Source organism: Pogoniulus pusillus, chromosome 3, assembly GCF_015220805.1.
Source record: "Pogoniulus pusillus isolate bPogPus1 chromosome 3, bPogPus1.pri, whole genome shotgun sequence".
NCBI lineage: Eukaryota > Metazoa > Chordata > Aves > Piciformes > Lybiidae > Pogoniulus > Pogoniulus pusillus.
The window spans coordinates 31,514,564-31,536,786 of record NC_087266.1 but is presented as its reverse complement, the minus strand read 5'-3'; the positions used below and the strand labels follow the sequence as shown (position 1 = coordinate 31,536,786).

The window sequence follows — 22,223 nt, the reverse complement described above, 5'->3', positions numbered from 1 at the left end:
ATCAGGGTGATCTTTTCTTAGTTAAACATGAGGATAAAAAGAGCATTTGGTGCTAAAACATTCATTGGGCACTGTGCTGCTGCCTTTCTGTTCCTTAGTCAGAAGCGTTGTCTGACTAGGAGGCACAGTCTTGAATTCTCACTGTTTATAAATAATTGATCAAATACTTTACAATCTCTCACACCACGGGAATTCAGTAAGTCTGTCGGAAATAGTGCAAGCTCTAGCTGCAGCCTTATTTTGAAGTTTGTCAGGTGTCATGATGGGAAAGGAAGAGTAAATGCACTTTGAGCATTTGTGATAAGTTCAGTAAAGGTCCGTGCCTTCATCTTCAAGATCAAGGTCTGAGAGGAGACTTCTTTTGCAGGAAGGAAGGAGAGAGGCTTAGAAGTATAGCATTTTAATGGATGCCTCACTTGTTCCCCTCTTGAGTCTACCTTTCACTTAAAAAGTTGTGCTTTGCTGCCTTCAAATTCTTGCCAACTAATACAGTTATTTGGATTTACTTTCTTACTGATGTTGAAGTACAGGACATTTAGAATATGATTTCTTTACTAACCAGTACTGTCAAAATCAGTTTAGAGTCCTAGACTTGTACAAAATTAAGAGAGCTCACTAGTCTACTGTAGAATATTTTAGTAGTGAAAATAAAATTTAATCAGGAGAGATGATAGGAAAAAAAGGCTGCTACTTAAAACTTGTCATTTGAACAGTTTCAGATTAGTGCTAAGCCTGTACATTGTTGTCGTTGTGCTTGGTGTGTTTGCTGGTATCTGTCATAAAAAGGCTAACACAATGTGTTCTCAGAGAAACTGAGACTTGGACAGTTTGGTGTCATGTGATGGTGTCAGATCAAAAGAACAGAGTAAATATTTCCTATGTAACAGTCAAACATGCACCTTATGATAAATGATAAAATGATAGGAACATGGGGGGGGGGGAGGGGGGGGAAGCTTGACTGCACTGCTTTTGTGCACCTGACATTATTTTCCCAGCATTAATTAACTCAAGATAACTGCAGATATTGGAGGATTTTATTCAGCTGAAGACAGTATTTCAAAGAAATACTTTTTTTACAAGTCACAATAAATTCCACTTCACAACAGCAGAGGTCAGAATACGTCAGCAGATATATGAGGTTGATTTTGTAGTGACACTGGGATTCTGTTTGAATTCATACCTGATTTGAGTGCAGACTCTCAAACTGGAGAACCAGTCTTTGAGAATGTTGGCTGGTGTAAGATAGGAGTTTTTAATGGCGTTTTCATGGTGACACGGTTTAATTAAAAAGATACTGTTTAGATTTAACACTTTGGATTTAGCACGACTGGACTCGTGTCCAGCTTTTTGTAGGTGTGTGCTTCCTTATCTTCCTGTATATTACAAGGACATCTTTCAGCAAACAGACATTTGAAAGAATTGGCATGTGGGGACAGGAGGAAATGGTGGGGTGACATTTCTCCCTTGTGTAATGATTTCTGATGCAAGAGAACCGTTTATCAAAATATGTATTGCTCTCTCTGTGTTTTTTTGCTATTTAATTATAGAGAAGAATTCTACTCCCCTACTCTAAATATGAAAGTACTGGTATGTTCCCTCCCCGCCCTGCAAATGTGCTGCCATACCCTGTACAGGTCCCATCAGACCAAGAGTTTAACTTGATCAGAGAATTCCTTTGTTAGTTTGTAAATGTTAGGCAAGTGATGCTTGAGTTCTTCAAGCTGAAGTTTCATCTAGCTTTTTGTTCTAAGTATTTAAGAGAACACATGTCCAATAAAAGCCAAAATTTTGTTTTAGTCCTGGAAAAAAAAAATATTATATGGGAGAAAACATCAACGATACAGATACATTCCTTTCTCCCCTAAAAGATATAATTCTTCTGTGATTGAAACACATAGATATTGTTCTTCTGTGATCTGGTTTTTAAAAAGACTTCCCAGTTTTGAGGTTTGTTTTATTTTGCTAAGGTAGGAAAAGTTTCTTCAACTGCTCTACTGAGCTGTAAATAAAACAGTAAACATTTTCATATAGAAAATCATATGCCAATTTCTGGTGCTTGATCTGTCACAACTTCATGCAATATGTATGGAGCAAAATGTTTAAATTGGGGGAAGCCTTTGCTTTGTCTCAGTTGGTTGGCAAAACTTCAGACATCCTTTAAGTCTGCATGCTCTGGAAGGCAGCTAGGCATAGAAACCATTGTGGCTCAAACCTGAAATGCTTGAGGCATCTTGCCTGAGGCAGAAGAAAATTTCTCCATTTTAATGCATTGTTATTTTTAAAGACAAAACTATGTTAAGCTAGAGACGGCAAGATGCCCAAAGTACATGGATGTGTTTTATAATCCAAACCCCACATGTTTTCTGTGGTTACAATGTATGAGCATAATAATGCTAAATGAATGGATCGGAGCAGTCTTCTAAGACTTCTTTCATAGATCTGCATGGAACGTTTTTTGGTACGATGTTGGATCCTCTCTGTTTTTTTCTACGCGACTTGTCAGTGTCTCTCTTTGCAAAAGGATGTATCAGCCATTGGCAGATAAATTATTCAATGTCCCATTGTCATTGTCGTTTTTCCCCTAGAGGAAAATAATTACTTTTTTTTTTTTCCACAAAGGGGATTTTCTAATTGTATTTTTAGAAATTTGATATGGAGGATTTGCATTTTTAATGCTTAATGGATTAAATATGGAAACTTGGAAACTGTGGGCTAATTTTCCACCTCTCCCTTGCAGGTTATGGAATTGTTTGCAAAGAATCATGAACATTTCTGCAAGGATGTAATAGTAAATAGATGCACTTTATAATTGCCTGCTGTAATAAAGGAGGCAGTGGCTGCTTTTGACTAGTAATTAAACCCTACCTCTGGGCAGTGTACATAGCAACCCTGTGTAGCTGCTGTGACAGTCAGTCTTATCTTGGGCTCCTCTAAACACACCCAGGTGAGGAGGCAAGTGCTCTGTCAAACCAGTTTGGCCTTTTACGTAATTAAATAAAGCTGCATTTGCAGAGGAGCAATAAAATGGCTGGAGGAAGTGTCACACTGGAGGTGGTTGAGTAATGCATTGGGTTTGGCCCAGATCAGAAGTGGAGCAGCCAGTGATGATGTCAAAGAGAAAAGACCGGAAAAAGGAAGCCTTGGAAGAGTTTGGAAGAGCAGCAGTTGCCTCTTGTGGCTTCCTTTCTGGACCACAATCTGTCTTCTGTACACCTCACCTGAGCTCTTTAATTGAAGTGCAGCAGTTATCCATGTGTGAAGCCACTTAGGACATTTACAGCTTCTAACACTACTTCTACCTGTGGTTTTGCAAACCATGCAGAAGAGTTCCATGGAGAGTAAGAGTTTAGTGGTGGTGTATTTGACTTAGAAAATACTTAAATGACTAGGCCATAATGTTCAGATGGGGAAAACATGACAGGACAGTGTGGCACACAAGGGCCTTTTCATGTGTTCTTTAGTCCTTAAGTAGGATTAAGACCTGATTTTTGAGGTAATTGGTAGCCTCATCCTTGATTTATGTTAGTAATGTTTTTCTGTAAAGGCAAACATCTCAAGCAGTAAAGACCTTACCTTGAGATGGGTTGGGGGTAATGTGTATAATTAGGAATAACAGGTGAATAGCAGGTCACTGTTCAGAGTGGTACCATGTGTGCTCTGTGAGCTGATGGAAGTGTCTTGAAGGAGATGTAGCTGGGAGATGATCTCATGAAAACCTATAAGATGTGTCATCAGACACAAGACCATGTTCACATCATAGTTCTCAAAAAGGGACTTCTGTAACTTGCAACGCTGATAAAATATTAATTTCTATTTAAATCTTTTCTATATCACAGAGGTGTTCAAGGTGAGGCTCAGTGAGGCTCTGGGCAACTTAGTTGAGGATGTACCTGCTGACTGTGGCAGGGGGTGTGGGGGTAAAGTAGATAACCTTTGGAAGTCCCTTTGAGCATGGACCCTTCTGTGATTCTATTTAAAAGGGCACAGAAGTCCTCAAAAACCTAATGAAGCAAGAGTTGGTTAGCAATACCTACTAAACCTAACCTTCCTTATTCTGTTGCCCAGACTGATACTCTGCTTCCTGTAGTGCTCACTCATTTTGCTACTCCCTTGGACTTCAATTTCCTTCATAGCCATCCTTCCTCTTCTGACTGCAGTTTTTAGTGTCTTTGCCAGAGGCAATTTCTTTCATCTCCTGTTAAAAGACAGGGACTATGTGTAAGCACGGAGCCTCTGGTCATATGTTGTAGCTGGCGTCTCATTAGATGGTGCTGCAAAGCAGTGGCAGTGTCCTCCGCTGTCCAACGCTGTAATACAGGAGCTCATTACTTGTAACGCAGTACGAGCGCCGGGAAATGGTGCCTTCAGAAGTCTCACCCCCATATTAGTAAGTAACTTGGTGCACATGCAGTGTATTTCAAATACTCCAATATAATTGTTCGTATGTATTTATATTCCTTTACACTTCAGATTAAAAAAAAAAAAGGGGGGGGGGGGCAAACTCACCAAAACAAAAAAATAAAAAAAATGAACCCCCAATATACCATTTCCTTTTACTGGTGTTGCAGCTTCTCTGACTCCCTCTGCCCTATCTCGAAAGTAAAATGTTCAAAACAAACCCATGAAGCTAATAAACACAATAGGATTCAAGTGCTCTACAGTCTTGCTTTTATTTTGATTTGAACAGATGATACCCATGGAGTTCTTTTCTTCCTGAATTATTCCAGCTCCAGAGAAAAGTGTAATATTTCTGCTACCGAAGTCAGCATTAATTCCAGTGACTTCCACATCATGATTTATTTCTACTTAACTGCTGCTGAATAGTATTAAAGTTTCTAAATGCTGTCATTTAAGTGCTGCAGTTAATGCCAAGTGACATAGTTTACTGGGAAGTGATGTCATTACTATTTTCTTCAGTCTCTGTTTGTGACACTAATTGCCTTTATGGTGTCTTTTGACCTTGTTAAATGTTCATTTCTGTACAGTTTATTTACTGTCCATCTTTTGCCTTGTTAACGAGCTAAATAAACCTGATGAAATGGGTCATCAACACTGTGGGCGTAGGAGATAATGTCAGGGGATATGGAAATAGGAGGGAAGATGTGGTGAGCGGGCTGTGGATTTTACAAACCCCCTGTGTGTCCATGTGTGTATATATGTATGTGTAAGGGAGAAAGGTGGGGTGTGGGTGAATGTGTTTTACTGGAGCTGACTGAAGCCATGTCTCAGTGTGTATGCTGCTCGAAGTACTCCTTCCAGTGAAACCTGAAACATGAGAAAAGACTGACCAATCACTCATAATAAACATAAATTATTTCCATGCAGAAATAGTCTTGATAGACAGGCAAAAGCAACTGTACCTAAAGTGTTCCCCTGGTGTGCGTATGCTTTGATGCCTTTTTCCTCCTACTACTGAATGTAGTTTTGTGACCTTGTAGATCCCTGGTTCACTCATGGCACTGGCACTGCTCTCCCGAGAACCACATGTGTAAAGGCTATGAAAGATCTAAGTATTAAATACAACCAAGATCAAAGCAATTGATTTGTAAGACATAACTGTAATCCAGGGCAGAAGTGTGCTCTTGGTTCAGCCACATAATTTGATATCTCTCTGTCACTTCCATACGTGAATAATCCCAACAGAGACCCACTTGAAAATACCAGCAGACTTTTAGCATATTTTTTGTAATCAGTGTAAGCAAAGATAGTGCTTTCTTCAAGGTCTTTCCTATAAAAATAAATGCTAAGGAAATGGAAGTCTTTATTGAAACTTGCAGTATATACTCTGTGATCTAGAATTACAGTAGCAGTAAAACTGAGCTATAAATTTAAATACAAGCAATAGAAATTTTTGGGTTTTGTTTTGGTTTTTAATAGCTTATCTTCTGTTCTGAATGAAAAAGGTGACAAAGCTGGTGAGGCCTGGAGCACAGCTCTATGAGGAGAGGCTGAGAGAGCTGGGGTAGTTTAGCTTGGAGAAGAGGAGGCTCAGGGCAGACCTCATTGCTATCTGCAATTACCTGAAGGGAGGTTGTAACCAGGTGGGGTTGGGCTCTGCTGCCAGGCAACCAGCAACAGAACAAGGGAACAAAGTCTCAAGTTGTGCCAGGAGAGGTGTAGGCTGGATGTTAGGAGGAAGTTCTTTCCAGAGAGAGTGATTGGCATTGGAATGGGCTTCCCAGGGAGGTGGTGGAGTCACTGTTCCTGGGGGTGTTCAAGAAAAGACTGGATGAAGCACTTAGTGCCATGGTCTAGTTAACTGGATAGGGCTAGGTGATAGGTTGGGTGTGATGATCTTGGAGGTCTCTTCCAACCTAGTTGTTTCTGTGTTATAAAGATTCAATTACAGTGAAGTGGATACAGTACTTAATGAATACAAAAACGTAGATTAAAATGTTAGACAAAAGTGATTTTTAGTACCTGTACAAGAAAGATGTCAGAGTTTGTCTTTCCTTTAATCCTTTCTTCACATTTTTCCTAAACAGATGTGATTTTAGTAGCACTAACATTTTATCTGTCAGTATTTCAAATAATATCTCTATTTTAATTTAAAGTAGTTTTAAAAAAAATATTGTAGAATCAACCAGGTTGGAAAAGACCTCCAAGATCATCTGGTCCAATCTATCACCCAGCCCTATCCAATAAATTACATTTTTTTCTTGTTCACCTGAAACTGAAGTGCAGGTGCCTTAGACTTTGTTTCCCTCCTTCAGCAAAAACAAAGGTATAGACAGACTTTACAAAGTGGCTTTCAGTGTTGTTTTTTCTTATGATTATTATTGTCTGAACTTGAAGTTCTTTCTGAGAGTGCATGGCCAACCATCCCATTATGTAAGTACCGCTTGGCTGTCAGGGTGCTGAATCAATGAATCTTTGGGTATGTTAAGACTCTCAAGAATCTGCACGAAGTCCAACCATTAGCCCTCTTTCATCTCCAGTGTTCCGTGTCTCTACCCTTGTGGTGCCCTTCCTCAGCCTTTGGAATGACTGACTCAGTTGTCATGTTGTTTTGCAGCTGGAAAGAGATGGTGAGATGTGTCAAGGGAGTTACATGGAGATGATGCTTCTCGTTGTTGTGTAGTGGCTTTGGGGTTTGTTTTGTGGGTTTGTTTGGGTGTTTATTTCCTTTTTTCTTTATTGAGATGCTCTTTGCTGTTGTTTTTTGTTTGTATTTGTGGGTATTTTAGTGCTGTATTAAAGCACAGAGTTATCTGGATGATTGCAGTATACTTTCTAAATGCAAACCCTTAGTATGGGTAGGAGTGAGACAGTGGGAGAGGAGGCTCTGTGTCATTTCAGGACAGCAGGAAGATCATGGTTTTCTTTTGTGATTGTGCTGTACCACCAACCCTATAAAATCTTGCTGTTCTGTGGGATGGTTATGTTTGTGGGGAGGAGAAGCTCAACTGAACTGACCCCAAATGCTTGTCCTTGCTTTCTGCAGTACTGTCCCTGTAACTCAAGGACTGTTTTACATATTACAAGAAAAACTTCATTTCCCTTGTTCAGATTTCGTTTTGATATGCCATTTGACAGAAGAACTGAAAAAAACAGTGTAACCAGCTGATGAGCAGAGATCAGTGTTTCCTACACCTACCACACCAATGATCATGTCCTTTCTTGCTTCCCCTTTATTCATGATTTTTCTTCATCTTTGTAGCAATGTGGTTGAATGTTTGGGTTTTTTTTTCAGGAGTCTTGGCATGTCTGTCCAGAAGGCATACCACAATAAGACCCCATCATTATGGTGATGATAGAAAATGACAGTAAGACTTTTTCAATAATCAACCATTTCCTTTCATAAATGTTTATTCTTTTTTGTTATTAAAGGCATTTTTGGCTGAAGGTTGAAAAATTTCCACATACTCTGAAATGAAATAATGCCATGAGATTTGGGGTATGGGATTAAACAGGAGAGCACAGTTTTGCATTGAGCAATAGAGTGGGAATTACTCCAAATGAAAAACATCACAATTATGGATATAAAGGGGAACATTCACATGGTCATAAGTCATCAAGGGCAGAAATATTCACTTCTTTCACCCTTCTTACTTTTGCTGTACAGTTAGATTTATACAGCTTCTTGCTGTTTCCAGGCACTTCAGTTCTTTTCCTTCATGGAATCATGTCTGTCCTGGCATTTAGCAATAAGATGCCTGAATGAGGAGTTTTGTTTTGTAGAAATCCATGCCTTGCTCTTGACTCCTGTGAAGTTCTGAGACTACATAATGTAAGTTCATTGCTGGACAGCTGGAAAAGCCTCTGTGGGTACCAGCTTCTTGAGCACTCATTGACCTCTCAGGAGATTGTTGGACCATGAATGAAATTGTGATTGGAAGGGATGATAGCAGTGCAGTTCCTTCTGTGACCCTGGCCGCTTTATACCTGGTGTACTTCTTGCTGTCAGAGGTGAAATGCTAGCAGCGTTTTCTTGTGGGTGTAAGATAGGAATGCTTACTCTTTCTCCACATAAAGTGATATATTAGCAGAGCCCAAAATTCAGGGAGACTGATACTGCTTCCTTCAAAATGAGCTGCTCTTTTCTTCTACTTGACCTTCAGCAATCTAGTAGTAGTAGCTATGGCTGGGATGTTTGCTGCAACACCAAAGGGGTTTTACCCAAGCAAAGGTTTTGTCACTTGTGAGTTCAAGCTTGTGCACAGCAGCCGTCTGAACATGCTTCATAAATGAAGAGTGTGTCAGTTTGAAGCTGGGTGGTGCCTTCAGGACCATAAAGTTAAAGGCCTTCAGGAGCTAGAGTGAGCAGGACGTGTACCAGAAAGTGTTATCTTTGTATTTTATACTAAGAATCCTGCGTCCTGATAAAAACTGGCTGTAAAGTATCTTCCCTTTCCCCCTCATCTCTCTCCTTCAGGGTAGGATGCCCAGGTGCTTATCTCCTGCAGAGGAGGAGAGAGGCCTGGTGGTTGACCTTAGTAATGCTGCCAGTTAGGCCTGGAGCTGCTAAGATGAATTTTGTGCTGCGTCACAAATGGTTTGGTGTGGGGGTAGAGAAGCATGGTAGGGAGGAGGCATTTGAGGTCTTTGGAACTGAGGCCTGCTCAGGGGAAGGCTTTGGAAGGCTCTAGCCTCATGAGTTGTTGTAAGCTGTGATGGTTTGGGTGTTACCTTCCCCACACACACACTTAAGAAAATCACCCAGACTAGACTCAGCAGCTCTGGAAAACTGAATGAAGCTTTATATGTGGGATTGTGTCACAGTGTGTGCCCAGTATTCGGGTCTTCGTGAAGCAGGAATCTGTCCCGGCTTGCAGGTGAATGATAAGTGTTCCCAGTTTCTGGGGTAAACAGGATTTCTCTGACCCCTCCTGGTGTGAAGTGGTCTCTGCCTTGGTGCTGCTGCTTCTGGATGCCGTGTGTGTCCAGGGATGATCAGCTGGCAGGATTTCCAGGTGCAGGAGGAGGATTTGTCTGTGCAGTTTCTAGCACGGTCATCTGTACAGCTAGCAGGCTGTGTTTGTAGGTTAGCAGACAGTCTGGAAGGTCTGCTGAGCTGGATCTTTCCAGGCTTACAGGACAGCTGGCAGGCAGGGTCTATGCCAGGCTGCAGGGAGACTTGAGCTCTGTAGATAAATGCAGGATAGCAAGCCAGTATGTATGGCTGCTCTAGGCTTAGGCAGGGGGCTCTCAGCTCCCCAGATATGTATGAAATGCAGGCGTGCATGTGCTCTGCTTCTCAAAGGGTTCACAGACTGCTTAACTGCACCTTGAGATCAATGCAAGAGGGCTGAGCCTCATGAGTATGCAAGTGAGTGAGTAAGGGCCTGACTCTGTGTCTAGGCCGTGTAAGCAAGTCAGGGCAGCAAGATGCTGCTATGTGGATCAGAGAGCTGAGTCTGAGCAGCTAAGTCTGGACCTCTGAACATGTGGTGCTCCTTTGCACTCCTTTTTATAGATTCTGAGCCTAGATTCGTGTCTCATTTGGCCATCTAAAGTGACCAATCAGGCTGGCAGTAAGCCCAAAACCTTACCTTAATAGGCAGTAGCTGCTTGCCTGGACTCTCCCAATAGGGGATTACCTGGGTGGACCCCAAGGGGTACACGGACTGGGCATGTGTGTGTTACACAACCTGTTTACTGCCATGGGTCCTGGCAGAAAAGCATGTCCAGGCATGTAGAGGCATAGAGAAGCCTCAGTTTTGGGGCTGCTGCCCCTCCACCACAGTGGTGTGAGTCTTGCATTGGGTGGGAAGAGTCAGACTTTGGTATTTCCACCACAGCTAAGTTAAATTGAGAAACCTGTCAGTCCTTTGCACTTAAAATTGCAAGTGGTGGTTTGGGAAACCAATTCACTTGAAAGCATCTACTATCTTGTTAGAGAACTGTTGAAGCCATTCAAACTGGTGTAAGCCATGGAAGTGACTTGGCATGAACTCCCTTGCTGTTTTTTTTTATCAACACTGGAAAATCTACCAACTTTGGCTTTTCAAGCAAAGAAGGCTTATTATGCTCAGCTATATATTTGGTTTCTAGTAGGACAAGCCAGGTGTACTCAATGTTCATTTTGGTACTGAGGTATATAACTAGTATATTCTTTTGTGCCATGTCCTTTTTCAGTCCAACATGGTTTTTATGTTGTGCTATGTTCAGAATGGTTGAGCCTTGGTTATATCTTCTTGATTTGCCTCCCCCTACAGGAATTGCAGCAAGCCTGAAATTAAACTAGCATTCTTAAGCACTTTTCAAATATCTAAATTTAGGTAAAGATTTGATTTGCATGCCGTTTGAAGTAAATTGCTCAGACCTGACAATTGCAAGTTATCAAAACATGCTGTCTTACAAAAATCAAACCTTTTTATAGCAGCAATTAAATATGATTTTGTGATACAGCTTTTAGTTGTGTTATTGTTCTCTTTCTGTCAAAAAAAAAACCCAAACAAAAAACCCAAGAGAAAGCAGCAGAATACATTCAGCTGAGTGCAGGTGAGAAAAGAGACATGATTTGAAAAGAGATATTGTTCAAGCATAGGTAAAAATCACATTTTCAAGATATTTCCTCTGTTATTTGGTGGCTTCCATGGCCTAAGTGGTTGAAAAGTTGTCCAAAATCAATTATGCTTATTACATAAGAGTATCACACCCAGTATAATCAGTTTTAATGAATGAGCAGTGACTCACACATTTTAGACATTGTTTGAAGATGTAATATCTCAGGGTGGGATTCACTTTGTCTTGCTTAGGTTCTTAAAGGTCGAGAAACTCTGGGGCAATCCATGGCTTTCCAATTTTTAAATGAGGTATTGCTACCCTGTAGGCTATAACAATTATAGCTGAGCTCCACACCTTGCAGTGGGTATAAGCCTGACAAAAGCCCCTGTTGAAAAAAGTCCTCCATCTCTGCAAAGCTTAAAATGAAATACTTAATTTTTTTGGTGGTGTCAACAGACTCAAGGTATTGTGCAACCTGGAAAACATTTCAGTTGTAAGCCAACAGTGCTAAATTGTTCCCAGAAAATACTTTTTAATTACTTAATAATAAGTTATCCTTTAGAAGTCAATGAAACCTAAATTGGCAATACTGAATGCTTTTATTTTTGTCAGCAAACCATGTAGTCATCAAAATCTGTGGGTCACAGGATTGGTCTAACAGCTCCATCCTGTATCTCAAATAAGTGTTGGTTGCCACAGTGAGTGGCTGCGCACATAACTTAGTGAAAGTACTTCCAGTGCAATGACCTCTAACTTAAGAGGTCTGCAAGATTAATAGTAAGATTTGCATCCATGTATACAAGTTGAACTGTTGTTCAAGGATGGCTTCTAGTTACCTGAGGTCATGGGCCTGAAGACTTTGTGACAGAGATCTTCCACACGCCACTTTGGAGACTGAGGTGTTGGGTTAGGTATTTGGTTTTGGATTATTTTGGTTTGCTTGCTTGGTTTTGTTTTGTTTGTTTGTGGAAAAGACCACAAGATACACCACGAAAACCTAATTTTACACTGCATTGTGACACTTGTGTTGTGGAGGGATTACACTGAAGTTTAGTATGTCTTTATTGGCACATGTGCCTTCTGCAGGATAACTTTTGAGGAGTGACACTGCAGGTTCGGGTTGGGCCCAACTCTAAATGAAGGAAACAAGTTATTCATGCAGTAGATGGCAAGATATCAGTAAACCATCTACATTAAAACAAACATTCAGACTATGTAATCCTGTAGATGTCAGCAGCAACTCGAGTAACTTTTGGACTCCTAAGAATGTATTGGAGTTTGAAATGTGACAATAAACCAAACCTGCATCTACAGCCTCTATTTTAGAATATAGTTCTGCTGCATGACTGGCAGGCTTCAAGTTTCTATCTTGCAGGAAGCAGCCCTTAATTTATAAACCATGTTCCCTATTACCTAGGGAACACAAATATTTGTACTTAAACTTCTAGTGCTATTATGTGACATTGTCTGTTTTCTTCAAAGTTATTACCACTGAATATACAGGTTTGAAAATCAAAGGCTGCATTTTATTTGAGGTAAGGGTAATTTTCAGATGCTGTGTTTCTAAGTGATTTTTCCAAATTATATTGCTGATATAACCTCCTGTAAGAACAACTTTTGATAGAAATACTGTATAAAATGCAGTTCTCCCCAGGGAAATCAGTGTCACCCTTTGTTAAAAAGGTGAAGTTTTTTCTTTCCCTGACTTTCGCAAATTTTCTTAACCTTGTGTTGATGTGCCATCATTTTTTTGGCTTACTATTTGTTAAATCTTAGGAGGAGAAAAAAGTAAACCCAGAAGAGGATTTTTTTTTAAATTCTTTTTGTTTTCTAGCATCTATTTTTGTCCTCAAATGGACTGGAGTTACAGCTTTTTTTAAATTAAGAGATAACCTATATTTGAGTCAAGTACTTCAGTTGTAAGATTTCTGGTGTTAATGTATGTTCTTCTGCAATATAGAAAAAATAATAGGGTGATAACACAACAGATCCTTAGAACTACATCCTCACCTTTGCTCTTTTACCATTTGGTCCACTACTAATTTCCATAGTTACTGTGGTAATTGGTAACTTTGGTCTGAATGCATGCAGATTTCACAGCATGCTGTGCTCTTGCTCTTAGAACCCTGTGCACTATGGGGAATGGTCAGGGATCTCCAAAGGGAGGCTCCTAATTAGGAGATGACCATTATTCTTGTTTGTGTCTTTTCATTCTAAAAATAAAAAGTAGTTCCATTATTATCACCCTATCACTTGTCAAGTAGTAAGAATTGAGGTTCACATGGTAATACAGACTGTTGGAGTGATTCTGTAGTCACCATGCTTTGGATGCAAGGAGCAGGAAAAATTTGTGTTGAAGTAATTTGTGCCAGGTATCGTGAGTGTATGCACTGGAATATGAAGTAAGAGGGGAAAAAACTTTTTCTCTTTTGCACTTTATTTCAGACAGAAGTTTTTATGCCTTTTGGTATGACTAGTAATGTTTTAGAAAATAATGAGTGTTCGCACAGAATTTGACTGAAGATTGATTTTTACCCTAGAGGAAACTTCAAGTAGTCTACTTGAAGACATTGGCCCAGATGTCTTGTAAAGAACTGCTTTTAAAATATTTTTTTCCTTCTGAAATTAATAAATAATAGTATGAGCTAAATGTTGAATAGAAGTTTTTCCTTGATTTATTGTTTTGTTGATTTTTTTTTAAAGTACTGCTTACACTCTTTCTAGTCCTCATGCTGTCTATGTGTTCAATTAACTTCTAATTCTTATATTTATAGACAGTTACTGGGAAAAGCTTTGGAACTAAAGACTTTCGAGCAGCCTTGGAAAATGGAGTCCTGTTGTGCGAGTGAGTATTGACTTACTTACACTGGTTTGAAGTACCAGAAATGTGTTGTAATAAGTACTTGTTTTGTTTGGGTTCAGTTTGTTTGGGGAGGTTTTGGTTTGTTTGAATACTTGTCTGCCATGCAAAAGAAGATGACCTTTCAGACATTCTCTTTCCAGATTGACACATTCTATGTGTTGTCCCAAACAGTGTGTTACCAGGAGGATCATGCTGATTCTGTAGCAGTTTGGTTGGTTTTACTGGTTACAATGTGCGTGATATCACTGACCCTTGTCTTCAGTTTGTGCAGTGATGTGGCCATGCCTGGGATCAAATCAGTTTACCCTTGTACTCCATGCCCACACCCTTGTAAGAAATTGTTGTAAACTGTGTATGCTGGTTGTTTCCTGAATCCTGGAAGCTTCCTACAGCTACCGGAGAGCTCTGCACTCAGAAGATTTTCTTTAAGAAGTACTACATGTCAGAAGCTAACTGTATGAAACTATAAATTAATGTTAACAGGCAGGCATTTTATTTCCAGTGTCTATTGCCTTACTAATGCTGCTGTTATGGCTGCATCTAGGTATCTCAAATATGTGGAATCTATTGGATATCATTTGACACACTTTATAAAAACATACTTTTCTTAAAAGAGAAAAAAGATTGTATGTGCAAGTTTCAGTACTTTCTGGACTGAGTTATTGCTTTCAATAACCAACTCCAACCTCATCTGCTTTTTGGAGTGCTTTCTCTAAAAAGCTTCCTTGTGCTTGTATATTATAGGCTTGGCAGTAATGGGGCTTGTCTGGTTTTGTTGCTGGACTGAGTCAGAGGAGTAAAATGTCCACTTGTCAGGTCTCTTCCACATATCTGTAATTGGTTTTGTGCTTACTGGAACAGGTTTCCAGGAGTGGAAGCAGTGCTAATCCTTTAGTATTTTAAGCAATGGCATGTGTAAATGCCACTAGAACACCAGTGCAAGAGAAATCTTGTTAAATGACTACCTGGGCTATTTACAAAAAGTAAATACCAAATTGCAGAGCCATTTTTAAATCAGTTCAACCAAGCTAAGCTGGGTAAGGTTCACTTTTCTTGTTTTTGCACTCTCTCTTTTTTTTTTTCCCCCCTTATCTTTTACTCTGTATAAAAAAACACAAGGTAAATGCAAAAAGTCAACGTTCCTGCATTTTTCCCTTTTATGAATATTACTGTTTTCTCTGCTTGTCCTTGTTTTTTACTCTGGGCTCTTTGCCCATATGGTTGATCTTGCTAATTGTTTCTGCAGTTATCTTTTTTATGGAAGAGTTGATTAATTTGGACTGATGTTGTAGAGATGGACAGTGTATTATCATTACTTAATCACATGTTAACTGGACTGACTGTGGTAATAAAAACAGTGTATATTTTTAACAAGAAGGCATTCAGGTATTGTTTTAGTGTGAGATGTGTGTCTTGTATTCAACTGTAACTGTACAGGAAGAAAATGAATAAAGTTTTCTTGATCATATGCTGTTTCCTTTTCCTAAATAAGCTACACTCTTGTAAGATTGTTTTAAAAAGAGATGGGGGGATAGAGGGAAGACAAATGCTTTTTAATTCTATATTGCAGAACACTTTTTGTTTCTCTGGTGGAAAAGTCATCAAATGTTTTTGTTTTTTTTTAATAACTTAGTGTAGTTGGCAAATCTCAGGACTGGCAGCCACTGTTTCTTCTTTTGCAGGCATACAGGAATCTATCTTCCATTATGCATGTATAGATAAACTCTGGTCTTTGTGGATTTTATTTTCCAAGCACATCTGCTGCTTGAGCAAAAAATGTCTTTTCCCATATAGACCTTAAACTCTGGGTCATGACTCTGTGTAGAAGTGGGTAATAACAAAATCTTGTGATAATTTTTTGGTATAGGATCTGGCTAGGCAAGTGACAACAAGGAGAGGGAGTAAGTCCACTATCTTCAAAGGTTTATAGGCATACGAAGTCTGCAGAGTGTTCTGAGGTCCACACAGTCCACCACGGGTCTGCTGATCCTGTGGTCTAGCATATAATTTGGTGAACCACAGCATTTCCCTATCTCTATGACTGAAAACCTGGGTATAAAGGTGCAAGGAATTCCATGCCTCGTCCTCACTGCAGGAGATCAGATGCATTTAGGGTTGTGTATGCAACAGTGATGTGTTAGTCTGCCCTATCTTCTCAGTTTAATTATGAATTTTATAGGAAGTCTGATGTGAGGTGAAGTCTCTTCTGGCTGAGACTGAAAATTACTTGCATATGCAAATCATGTGCCAAAAATGATTGCAGTATGAAAACTGAGTTGATTCCTTACACTTACACACTGAACTTGACAAATTAATACTGTGTGTGGTTGGTTTTTTAAAAACATAATCTATAGAAGAACTTTTAATGCAAAAAAAAAATCTGTAAATGGGGAAGTTGAATCTGATTAGCATCACCATCTATATTGTAGAAACACAGATCCGTTCCTGCCTTATGCCTACCCAAGAATTTTCTTTCCCACTGCCATTCTCATGTCTTTTTTTGGATGCGTGTGTGACTTGTCCCATTTTTTTGCAACTGTGGTCTGTTACTTGTCACTCCTTTTGAAAAATAGTTGAAAAAAAATGTTTTAAATGTGAACCTATTAAAACCTTCTTTTACTTAGTTCAAGTTGTATAACTTAGAATTATATGCAGAGTATATCTTAACAGACATTGTTGCTCATGCTTAAATATTAAGTTGATTATGTAACAGAAAACCATCTGATTTCTCTCTAGTTTGATTAACAAGATCAAACCTGGCATTGTTAAGAAGATCAATCGTCTGTCAACTCCAATAGCTGGCTTGGTAAGTAGTGACATCAAATCTAGCATCTACAGTGATGAGCACTCTCTTGGCTATTTGTTCTTACATGGTCTTGCTTGGAGCACTTACTAAAATTTCAAAATTTTACCTCTATTTTCCTCTAAATGTGTACTGTTTATACTTTTTTTAATGTGCAGTTTGCAGTATTTTATGGTTTGGATCTGTTACTTTAATTGGCTGGCCACTGCATCTCATCCCCAGATGTAGCAAATACTGCTGGTTCCTGTGCACAAATCTATGAAGTGTCATTTTAATAAGGGATTACCATTTTATATTCAAAGCCAGTGCGGATATCTCTTTGTTAGGGAATGAGCAGAGTAAGAAATGTTCTGTGGAGCTGGAGCAGTTTCAGATTCTGCTTCTCCCCACCTACAGCACAGGTTAAGTAATGTTAAAGTAACTCTGAGGCAAAGATCTCAGGCTTCACTTGAGGAATATGATGTTAATTATGCTGTCAGGGGAAAAGGAGTGTAATTTTCACAGGGATCATAAAAGACTTCTTGTATACTGTCTGACAAATCCATTGATCAGAGACTAGGTTAAATTTTCTATCATAGAATCAACCAGGTTGGAAGAGACCTCCAAAATCATCTAGTCCAACCTATCACCCAGCCCTATCCAATCAACTAGACCATGGCACTAAGTGCTTCATCCAGTCTTTTCTTGAATACCCCCAGGGACGGTGCCTCCACCACCTCCCTGGGCAGCCCATTCCAATGCCAATCACTCTCTCTGTGAAGAACTTCTTCCTAACATCCAGCCTATACCTACCCTGGCACAACTTGAGACTGTGTCCCCTTGTTCTATTGCTGATTTAGTGTAAGAAACCTTTTTGCAAATAAATGAGTTAAAATGAATTCTCCTCTTTTTTTTTCTTTTTTTTTTTTTTTCTCCCTATGAAAGTCTTGTTGGCTGCACTACATGGTTCCTGTAACAAGTGAATGATCCCACTTCATGCTTGATATGTGGTCTCTATATTAGTGAAAGTTACCTTTTTTTTTTTTGATAGGAGTAGAGTGCAGAGTATCTCAAGAGACAAATATTCATATGTTTTTGTTGGATGAGCCAACAAAACATTTCCTTTCACTGGTTATGTATTTTGTTAGAGAAGAAGTGTAGTTAACCTGCTCAGAGGTCATAAGATTGGGTTACCTTGCCATATAATGTTGCACAAGCTGAGAACGTGCTTTTCCACATCAAATGAATGTAGAAAGTGCTTATTGCCTTTGTCCCAGAAGAGCTCAGGGTATTAGGCACTGTGAATAATGAGTGCTGCACATTCTTTCCCTGTGAGGCATCCAAAAAATAATTAAAATGAAACCAAAGTCGTTCTGAGGACAGCACAGTTATTCTATCAGCAATTTGATTGCCTAAATGGCTTCTGAGGTAGCCATTTGATCCAAACCAGAAAACCATAGGCTAGATTCTTTCTTTCTTTCTTTTCCTTTTTTTTTTTGTGTGGTGACTTCAGTTCTGTCTTGAGTCACAACTGTAAGAACTCTTATCTTACATGCTTTCTTTTTTTCTTGTTTCCAGATGCAAGAATTTGGAATATTCATTAGATGAGCTTAGCTTTTATTTTACCTGTAGTGTATTGTCCCTTCAAGGTGATTCTGCTACTACAGGTTTTCAAAAATAAAGAAATGAGAGCAAAAGATGAACAATTCTTGTAAACCAAGATCATCCAGAAGCATTGTTGTTAAATTACTACTGGAAGATAGCAATTGAGAGAGCTGATGTTTTGTGCTAACCCCTGTAAAAGGTTTTGCATATATCAGTTTGAGAAGGTCGTGATTGAAGGCCATAATAGGAAGGTCTGAGAAGATGTTGCTTATGAATGCAGTGCAGTGGGAGAGGAAATAGATTTTTCTCAGGCTCAAGAGGAATGTGCTCAGTCATACCAAGTCTGAATAGCCCAGCGTGTAAAAAGACAAACCCAAACAAATGATTTTGTACATCTGTAAAATAGTAGGGATACTGCAGGAAATGAATGGCAGGGTTTAGACATGGAAAGAGTTTGCTAAGCTGTCAGTTGGTAGATTGGCTTCCCATGTGTTCTAGAAATATTTTCATTGTTTTTAAGATGCTTCTCCCATAAATCTGCTTCTAGATAGTGCTTTGTGTGTATATACTTCTGCAGGTGTCACTTTTGCTTCAGTATTTTTCTGCTTCTGTCTTCAATATCTTTCAGTCTTGCATTAATTGCTCCTTGCCAAGACTTCAAGATTTAGAAACAAGTGTTGGTAGGGGGGCTTTATTTTGTTTAAACTTTGTTCTGTTTGAAGTGGGTTTGGTTGTGCTTTTGTTTTGTAGTGGTTTTGTTGGGCTTTTTGTGTGTTGGGTGCCTTTGTTTTGGTTGGTTGTGTATTTCAAGTGGGCGTGGGGTTGGTTAAACACATGGAAATTTTAACTTCAAGAGGTGGCTACTTCATGTCCAACCTAATTCTACCCTGCTCCAGTTTAAGACCACTGCCTTTTATCCTACCTCTACAAGCCTTTCTGAACAGTTCTTCTCCAACCTTCTTGCAGATCCCTTCAGATACTTGAATGCTGCTATAAGGTCTCCGCGCAGCCTTGTTTTCCCTGAGATGAACAATCCCAATTCTTTTGCCTGTCTTCATAGGACAGGTGCTTCAGCTCTCTGATCACCTTTGTGGTCCTCCTTTTGGACCCACTCCATCAGGTCTATGTCCCTCTTGTGTTGGGGGTCTCATAGTTGGACCCAATACTCCAACAGAGATCTCACCAGAGCAAAGTGGAGTGGCAGAATCACCTCTCTCAACCTGCAGATTGTGCTTCTTTTGGTGCAACACAGAATGCAAATGGCCTTTTGGGCTTCAGGGGCACATTGTTGGCTCATGTCCAGCTTCTCATTCACCAGTGCTTCCAAGTCCTTTTCTGAAGGACTTCTCTCAATTTCATCATCCCCTAGCCTGTATTGATATTGAGGATTGCCCTGACCTAGGTGCAGGACCTTACACTTTGCCTTCTGAGATTCTCTTCATGAGGCCCACATCCCCAGCCTGTCTGGATCCCTCTGGATGGGATCCTGTCCTTATCAACCACACCACATAGCTTGGTATTATCTGCAGACTTGCTGAGGGTGTACTTAATCCTGCTGTGTATATCATTGATGAAGATATTGAACAGCAGTAGTCCCAGTAGTCATCCTTGAGGAATGCCACTTGTCAACCAGCTGCATGTGGACATTGAACTGTTGACTGCCACTCTTTGTGTGCCATCATCCAACCTATTTCTTGTCAACTGGATGGTCTGTTCATCAAATACATATCTCTCCAGTTTAGAGAGAAGGGTTTTGTGGGGGACTGTGTCAAAGGCTTTGCAAAAATCCAAACAGATGACATCTATTTGTCTTCCGTCAACTGATGTAGTTACACCATCCTAGGGTCAAGCAGGACTTGCCCTTGGTGAAGTCATGCTGACTGTCTTGAATCACTTCCTCTGTCCTCTGTGTGTTCCAGTTTCAGGAGGATCTGTTCCATGATCTTTCCAGGCAAACAGGTGAACCTCTGAGAGGTCAGTAATTTCCAGAGTCTTGTTTCTTACCTTTTTTATAGATGGATGCAGTGTTTCTTTTCCTTTCTTCCAGCCTCTGGGCATTTCACCTGACTGCCAGGGCTTTTCAAATAATAGGGAAAGTGGTTTTGCAACTACATCAGCCAATTCCTTTGTAACTCTGGGGTGCATCTCATCAGATGTCATAAATCTATGTATGTTCAGGTTCTTCAGGTCATCCTGAGCTTGATCTTCCCTGACAGAGGGAAGGATTTTATCCCACTGGTCTGCATCTTGTGGTCCATCGACTTGGTAGGGGGGCAAAGCAAGATTGCTAGTGAAGACTGAGGCAAAATATTGAGCACCTCAGCCTTCTCCTGGTTGGTTGACACCATCTCTCTATTCTCACTCCTCAGAGGAAGAATGGTTTCTTTCAGCCTTTTTTTGCTGTTTGATGTACCTGTAGAGCCCTTTTTGTTATTCTTTGCATCCCTTGCCAGGTTCAGCTCTAGCTGTGCTTTGGCCTTCCTGGTCTCATTCCTACACAACTGGCCAGTCTTCCTATACCTAACCTGTTACCTGCCTCTACTTCCACCATCTGTGCAGTTCCCTCTTGCTCTTCATTTTGGGGATCAAGAGCTCTTGCACTCTAAGGAAAATGTCCTTGAAGATCTGCCAGCTCTGCTCTGCTTCCCTATCTCTGAGGAGCATTTCCCATAGGGCCCTACTGAATAACTCTTTAAGGAGGGGAAGTTTGCCTTCCTAAAATTCAGAGTCCTAACTGTGCTTCTTGCTTGTCCCCTATCCCTTAGGACTCCACCACTGCATGATCACTACAGTGCAGGTTGCCTCTGGTCGTGACACCACTGATGAGTACATTTGCATTTGTGACTCTCTGGTCCAGTATTGCATTCCCTTGGGTAGTGCTGTCTATTACTTGCATCAAGAGGCACATACATAAGTTTTTTATCTGCTTGTTACTATTTTTGAGAGAGTTCTTCACACTCTTTCTCAACACTCCTTCCTTGCCTTCTAAACAGCCTGTAACTATCAACAGCTATACTCCAGTCACAGGATTCATCTTGCCAAGTTTCAGTGATAGCTATCAGGTCATAGTTTTCTAGCTGCACCATAGCTTATAACTGCTCCTGTTTGTCACCCATACTTCATGTGTTTGTATAGAGACACATCAGCTGGATGTTGGCAGAACCACTTTCCATAGCAGAGTTCTCCTTGATTCACTCGGGTTTTGCTAGCTTCTACTGCTTCAGGAGCCCCCAGCTCACCTGGATTTTGACTGTGCTGCAGTGTCCCAAACACATGTTCAGTCAACAAGGTCTATACTATGACCCTTTCCCTCTAAACCTTGTGAGTCAACCCTATGTTTACAGGCAAGCCTCATTTCTTTTCCATCCCCCTTCACAACTACTTTAAAGCCTTATCAATGAGCCCATTTAGTTCCTGGGCAAAGACCTTCCTTCCTTTTGAGAAAGGTGACTCCCATCTGATGCCAGCATGCCTGGTGTTGTGTAGGCTAACCCATTGTGAGAGAACACAAAATCGTGATGCCGACGCCAGCCATGGAGTTCATATTGATGGAAAGGATTTGTGTATTCCTTCTAGTGTATCTGCCCACCAATGGAAGGAGGGAGGAAAAGATAACCTGTGCCCCAGATTCTCTAACTATCCAAAGGCCCTAAAGTCTGTTTTAATTGCTCCTGGGTTATGTACTACAGGTTCTTCACTGCCCAAATTGAAGAGTAGTAATGGGTAGTTGTCTGATGGCCTTGCCAGGCTTGGTAGTTTTCTAGTCTTATCACAAGATATATCTGGTTGAATGAGACCTCAAAGATCATCCAGCCCAACCCTTGGCCTAGCACTGAAGGATTAACACTAAACCATGTCCCTAAGTGCCAGATCCACATGCCACTTGTGGTAGTTTGGCTGTTATCTGCCCCCCCCCTCTTTAGAAGGTACTCCAGCTAACTCAGTCAGACTCTGGGAATATAAATGAAGCAATTTATTTACAGCTAGCACAATATACAAGCAGATATTTACAGTATATACAGT

The 22,223-nt window shown here is 40.2% G+C and overlaps 1 protein-coding gene across 14 annotated transcripts in view; it reads left to right on the top strand.

The window, feature by feature from the left end:
- Window positions 1–22,223, top strand: part of LMO7 (LIM domain 7) — a 144,569-nt gene that overhangs the window by 21,797 nt on the left and 100,549 nt on the right. For all 14 annotated transcript variants that reach the window (XM_064173903.1, XM_064173861.1, XM_064173975.1 and 11 more), the window contains exons 2-3: window positions 13,725–13,795; window positions 16,550–16,619. In XM_064173903.1, coding sequence (XP_064029973.1) covers window positions 13,725–13,795; window positions 16,550–16,619 — 141 coding nt within the window. The remainder of the gene's footprint in view (window positions 1–13,724; window positions 13,796–16,549; window positions 16,620–22,223) is intronic.